The sequence below is a fragment of the Betta splendens genome, chromosome 8, assembly GCF_900634795.4.
Source record: "Betta splendens chromosome 8, fBetSpl5.4, whole genome shotgun sequence".
NCBI lineage: Eukaryota > Metazoa > Chordata > Actinopteri > Anabantiformes > Osphronemidae > Betta > Betta splendens.
The window spans coordinates 10161066-10171522 of NC_040888.2; the positions used below are offsets into that span (position 1 = coordinate 10161066).

General features: G+C 46.3%; 1 protein-coding gene across 1 annotated transcript; it reads right to left on the minus strand.

Moving 5' to 3' along the window:
* Nucleotides 1–5992: 5992 nt before the first annotated feature.
* rprml (reprimo-like) lies at nucleotides 5993–7680 on the minus strand. Its single transcript, XM_041071949.2, has one exon. It carries the CDS (start codon nucleotides 6938–6940, stop codon nucleotides 6608–6610), a length of 333 nt encoding a protein of 110 aa, XP_040927883.1. The 5' UTR covers nucleotides 6941–7680; the 3' UTR covers nucleotides 5993–6607.
* Nucleotides 7681–10457: the final 2777 nt, after the last annotated feature.

A 10457-nucleotide genomic window follows, 5' to 3' on the forward strand; every position in this document is an offset into this window, starting at 1 on the left:
ATTAAGGCTCCCGGCATCAAAGCTAACAGCGCTAACTACGTTCTGCTGGGCACATTAAAATAAATTGCACAGCATCACTGTCGCCTTTAATGTAATGCGGTTCTCCAAATGTTTTCATATTAGCAGACTGGAGTTGGCGGCTGCGATTCCAACAGCAAGATGACAGATCTGAAGTCACACACACACACACACACACACACACACACACACACACACACACACACACACACACACACACACACACACACACACACACACACACACACACACACACACACACACTCTTGCCCCTCACCCCCTGCGGCATTAGCTCAAGAAGATGGCCATTACCTTTTCCGGTTCCTATGGCAACACCACCCTGCAGCCCTTACGTGAACGTAGCAGAGTGTACGCGTGTGTTAATCACGTGCGGGTACAGTATGTGTGCACGCGTGTGTTGTGTTTGTTTACATAAGTGCAGAAGATGATGACGTTAAGATTTAAGGCCGTCACTGAGGAATGTTTACTTTCGGAGAGTTGAGGTTTTTGTTTGCATCCTGCTGTCAGGTTTGTGTTCCACCGAGTTTGTGACAACTTTTCAGATGTGTTTTTGTGCAGTTTTTTCTGATTGTGGACTGTGGTCACTGAGCGACAGTACATGATGAGCAGTCAGTCAGTCAGTCAGTCAGAGAGGTTTAGTTTCTGATTCAGTTTCACCTCAGCCCAATTATGAGCAGCAGTGTAGAGACATGCAGCCTTTTCATCAGCTATTTGCTCTAACTGAGATAATAAGTGAATGAAAGTGATGATATTTAGAAACAACAAGAGCCTGAGATTGACCCAACAGAGCTCAAACACGCGGTACAGGCTGTTTGACTCACGGAAACCTGAGGAGCCTGAGCTGAGTCTGTGTATATAACTCATCTCTGGGCTCCCCGGGTCCCCACGGAGCACGTGACTGACAGGCAGACTCCTCCCTGGTTGTGGGCAAGCTCTGCAAAACGCTGCTGACTAACCCGAGCCAATTAACACGTCTCCGTGCACATTCTCAGTTTATTAATGCACCATAAACTAGTTTGCGGCGGACACCAATTATCACACATTCAGCCGTTTAAATGGAAGCTGTTGGGGGGGACGTCGTTTGCAGGGGAGGGAACCGTAATGATGCTGCTGAACAGTGCAGCAGTTTATGGTCAATAGAAGTGATTTTTGGTTCAGATCAATGGCTTTAGACGCCCACTGCTCCCTCAGGAGGCTGCAGCCATTAGTAAGGAGCAGAAGATGCCATTTGGCTCAGCTAGAACCAGCTCCCATTGTGCTGGATGTGTGCTTTTTGTTTATTGTGAGCTTGATTAATCCCATCACGATCATCTCCATCTATTGCAGCCAAGCTGGTGTCGCTGTGTGTGTGTGTCTCTCTCTCTCTCTCTCGCTCTCTAAATGCCGACTTAATCAGACTCCACCGCTGCCAGGCTCCCTTCGTCTGTTTTATTCTGACATCCCAGGTGTCAGGTCTGTCTCCTGGCGCCGACAGGATCTGTGTGTGTGTGTGTGTGTGTGTGTGTGTGTGTGTGTGTGTGTGTGTGTGTGTGTGTGTGTGTGTGTGTGTGTGTGTGTGTGTGTGTGTACGCGCCGATGCTGAACACTGACCTATTTGTGTGTTTGGGTTAAATTCACTCACTCAGATAAAAAGAAGCCCTCATGACAATTAGACCCAGCCTCGCTGCCAAAGGCCTGCACAGACAATGAGCCGCTGGTATTGTGTTCTCCGACGCTCTATCCCAACATTTCTCCGCTCATCAGATAATTTCACTCGTTTGGGCACCGGGGAGGAACCGCGTCACCTCCGGTTCAGAGCATGAGTAAGTTTGCTTTTGTCTTTAATATGTAAAAGCTGCAGTGCAGGAGCAGATTGAGAGACCACCTGTGCTCACGCCCCCAGACGTCCTCTCTCTGTTTGTTTCTTTTTATTGAGGACATCTGTTCCTTCTAAATGGGATTAAGCTCTTTACACACAATTGTGCAAGTGAGAGCTGAACCTTCGAGTTGATACTATTAAGCATTCATTTGCATACACAGTGGCGCGGATTCAGGTCCCAGCTTTTAAAGTTAAACTCCTTTGAGATAATGTTTGTTATTTAATATTGTGCTTTTAACTCACACAAATAAAGAATAGAAGAGAAAGTGGATTCATTAATTTCTTTTGAAGCTTTTGTTGTTCTCTATCCTCACTGGCCATTTTATATTTCCTTTTACTTCCCAGAGCCACTTGCACAATGTATTTTTGAACCACACACGCATTATCATCATCACCTTCTTCTGGGTTTTTATTCCATTCCTCATGCGGTGCATTTGTGTGGATTCTGTGTCGTTGCAGGTTTGCGATATCTGAAAAAAGGCCTGAGAGCCAACGGGCAGAAGCCAGAGCGGAGGAAGCTGCTGGAGTGAGAGCAGTCTGACATGATGACAGGTGAGGCTCACAACAGCAGGGGAAGAAGCCCGGTGACACATCAGCGCCTTGGGCTCGTGGCTGACAACTCAGTACTATTATGAAACCAACAACAGGCGCGCAGACAAATGGAGCCGGCGTTCACACCGACAATATGTGCAACAGAGACACGCGTTTGCGAGTGTGAAATGATGTAGGTGTATCATTTTGTCGCTGCTTTCAAATGCGCTAATTGAGTTAAGCACTTAGGAGCATGAATGTGTGTGTGTGTGTGTGTGTGTGTGTGTGTGTGTGTGTGTGTGTGTGTGTGTGTGTGTGTGTGTGTGTGTGTGTGTGTGTGCACGCAATACTTTTCAACTTCATGGTTTCGCAGCTAATGGAAGAATGAGGCAATTTTGCTGCTTGTTGTTCATTTGCCTGCACATAATAGATTTATTAAAAATGTCGCGAGTTTGAATGCGTCGACTATTTGCTCCCTGCTGAATTGGACGTGGCACAGCATCCTCGGGTTAATGGGGGAGAAGGTGTGTTTGCCTATATGTTTGTGTGTGATTATGGTGCTTTTAGCCTCTTCCAGTATTTTTAATGAGCGCAACTCAGTGGGGGGGGGGGTTGGAAGAAAAATATCTTATAATGTGATCGTTTGTGAACGACGGCCAAGGCGGTTTGCAAAGTGCGTGTTTGTGCATGTTTGTGTATGTTTGTGTATGTTTGCGTACACGTGGACCAAAGGGAGAGAGACAAGACACGAGGAATGAGGTGGGAGACACTGTCTCCATTCTTCAGCTTCATTGCATGCATTGTAGTTGCTTCATCCTCTGGCCTCCATCACCTCCCATTACAAACAGACTCAATGGGGCTTAGAAAGGACACTTTATCTTCGCGGGACGCGCAGTAGAATAGCAAACTGACCTATTGAGTATCTGGCTCTGACATCAAAACACTGTGGGCATTAAAACACCATGCACACATCTGTATCTGTATGGTATCAAACCTTTGTGGTGGAAACGCAATAAATAGCTACTGTCACTTCAGCTTATTCATGCCTATATTTAATTTAAAGCTGGTGCTGTGTTGATTAGAACTGGATCCTTGTTACTAAGACCAATCTGTTGGTCCTTAACATTTTGTTCTCTTTATGCCATATAGAGTAAACATGGCTGCTGCTGTCAGGATTCCTGGGCCGTTCTCACTCTTGCCCTCACTCCATAACCACGCCCACTTATCTGGACCACGCCCACTTCCTCTTTTCCCCTCTCTCCCTCTGCCCTCAACAAGCCAGTTGCTTCTTGATGCATCATTTTGGACAGTTCTCACCTGCAGTGACTGCTCAGGCTTCACTTGACTGATTGACACACTAACTGCTGCTGATGCCTGTTGTTCACATAAGGCTTGGGGAAGTATAACACGTCCTGCTCCGTGCTATGTGCTCTACTTCGTTTGGCCCTGTGGGCAAAACGCATTGTAGTACGTATGAGGCGTGCATTGTTTAAAGCCTAGGGCTAGTCATGTGGTGTGTGTGTGTGTGTGTGTGTGTGTGTGTGTGTGTGTGTGTGTGTGTGTGTGTGTGTGTGTGTGCGTCCACCGTCCAATGTTCAGTGCCATTATGTGATAAGTGTTCAGTTCGTCTGTTTCCTTGGTTCTAAAGGGTTATTTGAGTGTTTGGGTTAGTTTTGGATGTTTATTTACCACTTTTCCTCAGCTCTGACTCTCTGCTCTGACTCGGTTTAAGGAGCTCCATCCACTGCTGGAGATCATTCATTTACTGTAGTAAAGAGAAGCGCGTGTGTCTCCAACACGCCGAGGCCTCCGTGCTGCAGTCACTCCTCAGCATATGTTCAGTGGTCGTGGGCGACTTGCAGCGAGATCGCTGGAACCTTGGCTGGATTTTGGCTGAGATGGTGGGTAATTTGCACTGACACGCTGCCAAAGTAAGAGGAGAGGTTTTCGTGGAAGCAAATGACGAGACCTGAACAGATGAAGCAGAAAGCAGCATATTTTCAGCAACTCAGCTTCTTAATGATGAAATGCGGGGGTTCCTCAATGCATTTGGCCATTTGTGTAAGTGAGCTTCCTCACTGCTACGTGGCCACTGATTTACATGCAGCATTGTGTGCTCTGATCCCAGCTGATCATGGGCAGCAATTTCCTCCTCAGACCCCCCGCTGACCACAAGGGACCAGCAACCAGGTGGTTTTAGTAAGTGAGGACGTGTGTTTGTTCATAAGATGCTAAGATTTTCAACGTCCTCTGACAAATCAGGTTTAAAATCTCGAGCCCACAAGTCAAATTAAGCCACGGCCCCGTCCACACTTGTCAACATTTCCTGGGTGCTTCTTTTTTCGGAGTTCAGGCACCGGATGACATTCTCGATTTTATATTCTGACATTTCCACTTACAAAGCAGCACGGACTCCTTCAGTCCAGCCTTCAGACGAGCCTTCACCTCATTCACGGCTCACTCTACGTGCACCCAGTCACCCTGCGAGGAACCTGTCACGCCAGTGCCTGACGTACTGTGCAACATCCTTTTAAACTGAGTTTCACTTTGGCGAGTTAAGGCCGGAACACTTAGTTATATTCTCTCTAAAAATAGCATCTGTGCTTTTTTGCTTCATTGGTGCACAGCAACAACACCAGCTTCTTCTTCCCAGAAGATTAAATTACAGACTTTGGAAGAACACACGAGGTTTAGAGAGAAATATTATGCTAATAGCCCGTTTATGCACTATTGTTGTTTCAGTGACTGTAGTCAGACGTTTTGTATAAAAATGATCTCATTTTGAGCTTGAATCATGAATTTAATTAATTAAATTTAATTTTTGGTGCAGAGTGTTAAGATGAATCCGAAACGCACTGCTTTCATATACTGTACATTCATGATTTGTGTTTGACAGCTCGAGGAGTTCTGACCTGTTAAAGTCTAATTAATAAATCTAATTGATTTTATTTATTCATCTTGTTTTTCTCAGATGCTATTGTTGACGTTAGAATGTCCTGGTCTGATGCACCTCGCGTGCGCATGGTGAATGGGCACACGTGGGCATGTTTGTATGGATTCATCCGCCCCAGCTCTCCTAACAGCTACTGAAATAGTAATGAGGACATGGGTTGCATGGTGGGGCACGCGAGTGAGGAAGAAAAGGGGGTAAGAGATGAACGCTGCTCACGGTGGGTCTCGTGTGGTCAGGGTCAGCCTGACTGTTTCTTGATTGCAGCTGGTCACTCTTTCATCACATCAGATTAGATGCTGTAATGTCTGTTGTTCTCGGGGCAGATATGTGAGCCTGGCTTCTTATTACCTCGCTGCATAACGCTGCAGTAAATGCCAAGCATTGTATTTATTACGTGTGATTGTGCCATGTGATCCCACTGCGTCAGATGTTGTCATATTATTTACAGTAGCGCATAAATACTTACATCAGTTCTATACATCACTGTTTTAAATGGTTTGATTATTAAACATGATTAAATGTAAAGGTGAACATTTTCATGACTGACATGAAATGCATTGAAAACTTTTCCCATCCTCTATCGTGTTGGTGCACAAACAGACAACGATGCAGACAGTTCATTGTTTTAATTGCATGCTGCAATTTCAAGTATATTGGTACAAAACAACTCATGCAGCATCAGTGATTTCAAAAGTGCAAAACGGGTCCATAATTCGTTTCACAGATCAACTAGAGAGCATGCCATACACGACCAGGATCACCCAGTAAAGCTGCTGAAAAACGTGCAAATGTTCAGAATATGCCCACAGGTCCATCACCTCCGCACAGCACACGTGCAAGTAGAAGACTCCGTTATCATGCGTCTCAACTGATTAAAAAACATTCATTGACAAGTTTCAAATGTACAAAAAAGGAAAGATGAGGTAACATTCTGTAAACATGTTTGACACTTTGTTCAAGCTGGCAATTTTAAACGAATTCTCCCAGTAAATTCAGCAACAGACCGCTCCACGTGCAAACACAGCCCATCTTTACGCACACACTTTACGCGCAGACACTGGTCTCCGGACGAGCATTCTCTGGCCATTGTCGGAGGGAAATGTTAAAGTCTTTGCACAGACAGACACAGAGTGAGTGTCTGTGATAAGGACACGCAGATGCAGATCTTGACATTCGCTTGCAAACGCACATCCCGGGTCCCCGTCTGCGCTCGCCGCTCCCCGTGCTCAGCTGAGCCCGATCATGACCGTCTCCACGTCTTTGGACGGTCTCCGATCCTTCACCAGAAAGTTAATCATGCTCTCCGACTTGATCATCAGGTTGCACCCGAGGAAAAAGATGCCGAACACGACGGTGAGCGACAGCACGCACAGCACCGCGATCTGCACCACCCGCATCACGAAGAGTTTCCGCTCGTCTTGAAGCACCAGGGAGCCGCCGCCGTCGCCGGTCACCACGTTGTCGGTGTCGTTGCCGGAATACGTGGCCAGAGTCCCGGCCAAGGTGTGACTCCCGTTGAACAGCGCGTCCTGTGTCACGTCGAAGAAGGAGACGTTCATGGTTCCTTCCGGATAATTTGCAAAAAAACGAAAAAAAATCCTGGAGTACCAGCAGAACTTTGCTCTATGCGACCGTTTAGATGATGCTCAGAAAATAACAATTAGGAAAGAACACGCAATTAAAGTGTTGGTCAGGCATTCTGTGCTCGGCTCCGGTGCGTAATGACCCCGATCCACTTCAGCACACCGTTAATTTGCTGAAGGCAACGCGGGTCACATGCGACCTAAAGTAACTTTCCCTCAACTCCTGCTGCACGTTCTCGTGGCACCTGCGTCATTTTACTTTGTGCGCAAAGTGCGGAGCACGTTCGCTTTTGCTGGAACGAGAGGCAGTCCTCGCTCGCGCCCGCGAACGCGTCTTTTGTGCCAAGTCTCTGGTGCTGTTCTAAAGTGATGATGTGTTCCCCGTGGACCACGCAGCCACTCCTCACCAGAGGCGGTCATGTGGCCTCACTCATCTACAAAAGGAGAAAGCAGGATATAACGCAGTCATTGCACCAGCTTTAAAAAAACTGGCACTTCCTGGTACCCGTCACTTTTAAGCATCAATAATCCCTGAAAGACAATCTATTATTGACTTCCAGCCACAACATTAAGTCCACCTGGTGCTTTGATGCAGTGGTTTGAAGCCGGGGTCAACGCCTGATGAGCTGTGACTCGCCGTATGTTCTGACTCCGGGGAATCAATGCGACGCTGACATTAAAGCCACCGCATGGATTTGCTGTTGGAGGCCAGCGTAGGCAACAGTGATGTACGGCGCCTGGAAACGGTCCGCTGGATTAGAATCAATACGAGTAGATGGTTTTACTGCGCCGCAAAACAATAAGAATGTTGAGATATTTATAGGCTTTAATGCCTGTTGCTGAGGAAACTGTCACTGAGCCTCAGGGGCGTTGGGAGAGAGGCCAGTATGGACCCAGTGGACCACAACTTCAAACTGAAGACATGCATTAATAAACTATGACTGAACCATAATCCATTCTAAGTTTGGCTGTTTGGGTGGAATAACGGAACGCAGACAAGTCCCCGTTTTATTTGGTAATGGGTTGCTTCTATTGGCTGCTTTCAATCAGTATCAGGATGTTTAACCAACAATAAATTATTAGAAATGATTAAAAGCAAGTAATAGGAAATCAAAGAAAGTTGTTTAAGTCTGTCATCAATTGGTTGTGTAGGTTTAGAACTGGGCAAGTCCCTTGGTGTCGGCCCACTCGTGCTCTTGTCCGTCCCACCTTCAACAGGCTGCTGTCAGAACCGTACAGATACAGCGTGATCATTGTGCTGCAGTGACTCCTCCTCTTGCTCTGGTCCCTGTGGACCTCTCATACTGTGTTTTCAGACCTGCAGATCCGCCTCTTCCACTTCACAGCACGTTTGTGTGTGGGGCCAAAGTTTCCCCTTTGATTTTCTATCTTGCTTTTCTTTGGGTTCTATCTTGTTGTGTATTTTATGTGTGCGCTGGAGGAAAAAGCTGAAAGGGAAGTCGATGGGTCGGGCTTTCCCTCTGAGCAATGAGACAATCAACAGCGCAGAGAACAGCATTTGTTTTAGCATTAAAAAAAAGTATCAGATGCATCTGGGGCATCACAAGTTCACCTTCTACAGGATGCATGACTCAGCCCTGTTGGGTGTTTCTTGTGCATTGTGCTGTGGAAAATTCTTTTCATTGTTTCCATATACAGTGAATGTTTCAAATCTTATTTTTGTGTTAGAATAAAAAAAAACACCTTAAGATTCTTGTTTGCTGCCTGGGACCATTAAATGGAGGGTAGAAGATCCATTGAGAGTATTGACTTTACCATTATTCTTCCTTACTGTATAATGGAGTCTGATTTCGATGAGATAAGCACCGCAGTGACACGCTGCATGTAATGGATTCAGAAGAAGCACATAACATCGCTGTGGTTAGCGTCTTCCTTTTAGATGGAGAGACTGATGCACGGATGGAAATCTGCCACACGCAGGAAGAAAACGAGCTGATTGATGGGAAAGACGCCTCAGTCTGTGCTCGCAGAATATAAATGTTTATAATTGATGTTTGTGGATTTTTAGGCGTAAGGAGGAGCATCAAGCTCCGGAGCTCAGAGGAAGCTATTAGGCACCACCAGCAAACACATGAGCCCGGGCAACACTTTAAATAGCTCCAGTTTCCAGCTGCACGCAGAACCACTCAGTTGTGTATTTTCCCATTTTATTCTAATGCCTCATTTGTCTTCATATTGACAAAACTGAACTATTGCGGAGCTGAACTTTGACAGGAAAATAAAATGCCTCAAACAGTTTGAAACAACTTTCCACGACCTGTCAGCGGAGCCTGTCAGATTAATTAGCTGTTTGTCTGGAAACAAAGGCCATGGAAATTAATTTGGGACGCTCCTGATGTCTGCCTAAGCAGCTTCCAGTCACCCGACGACACGCGTATATACAAACAATAATTTGTGCATCCACAAAAGCCTCTCATAAGCCTGGAGTTGGCTTTCTGATTTATTAACAGCTGACAAGAGAAAAACAAACATTTAGAGGACAATGAGATCAAATAATCTGATTAGCTGGATTTGGTTGACACAACTTAATTGGCATCATGTGAACCAGTGCTGCGCAGCGTGATTATGGAGCTTGTACTTACAGTCGCTCTGTCAACACACTGGTCCTCTGCTGCGGTTCAGACACAGCAATGGCTCCAAAGTACTACAAGGAATGAGTAAAGTTTTTTTTTTCAAAGTCAGTGGGGAGAAACCTTCAGTGAACATCACACTGAAATACTGTGCAAAAGCATCATGAACCCGCGAAACCTGTTGTCGATTCATAACGTCCCACCTCACAGAGAAGTTGGTTCAACTGAATATGAAGTTGCATTCATATCAGGATGCATATATACATGAATGTGAGTGTCTGACTTGTTCCTAAGCAACAGTAGACCTGTGAGCCCAGTGACAGATGGTTGGTAAAGTTATTTTGGTTTAGAGGAGAGGGAAAGGGAGGGAGGGAGGGAGGGGTGGGGTGTCTGGACGGAAGCGAGAGGGGGGAAACGTTTCCATTGAACACGAGGGAACTGGCAGCCTAGCAACGCAAGCTAAACTAGAGGAGGTATCCATAGCAACGAGGAGGCGGTGTCTGGCCCCGCCCACCTCCCCGCCGCTCCTCACCTGTGCATCCCCATTGTTCCGAGCGGCACACGGTCCAGGTCTTAGGCACCGGACAGATCTGCTTCCGAACTTTCAAAACGCATGTTCCATCATCAGCAGGTCAACACACACACACACACACACACACACACATTGACCATTTAAACCCACGAAACAACAGGGAGAGTGAAATGCGTGTTTTAGATAAACACAGAGTGGCTGCGGAACCGCTAGATGCAGACGTGTTGACCTCAAGCTGATCCCAATCACGCACTGTGCCATTAATTAGATACTGAATCCAATTGCAACGCCAGAGCGGCGTGGCGCCCCGCATCAACCCCACGCCAGGCCACTGTCAGTCATCAGAGTTATTTTAAGGTGTTAATGATTT

Coding starts and splice junctions, on each gene's coding strand:
- rprml (XM_041071949.2), bottom strand. CDS start 6,940: ATGAACGTCTCCTTCTTCGACGTGACACAGGACGCGCTGTTCAACGGG.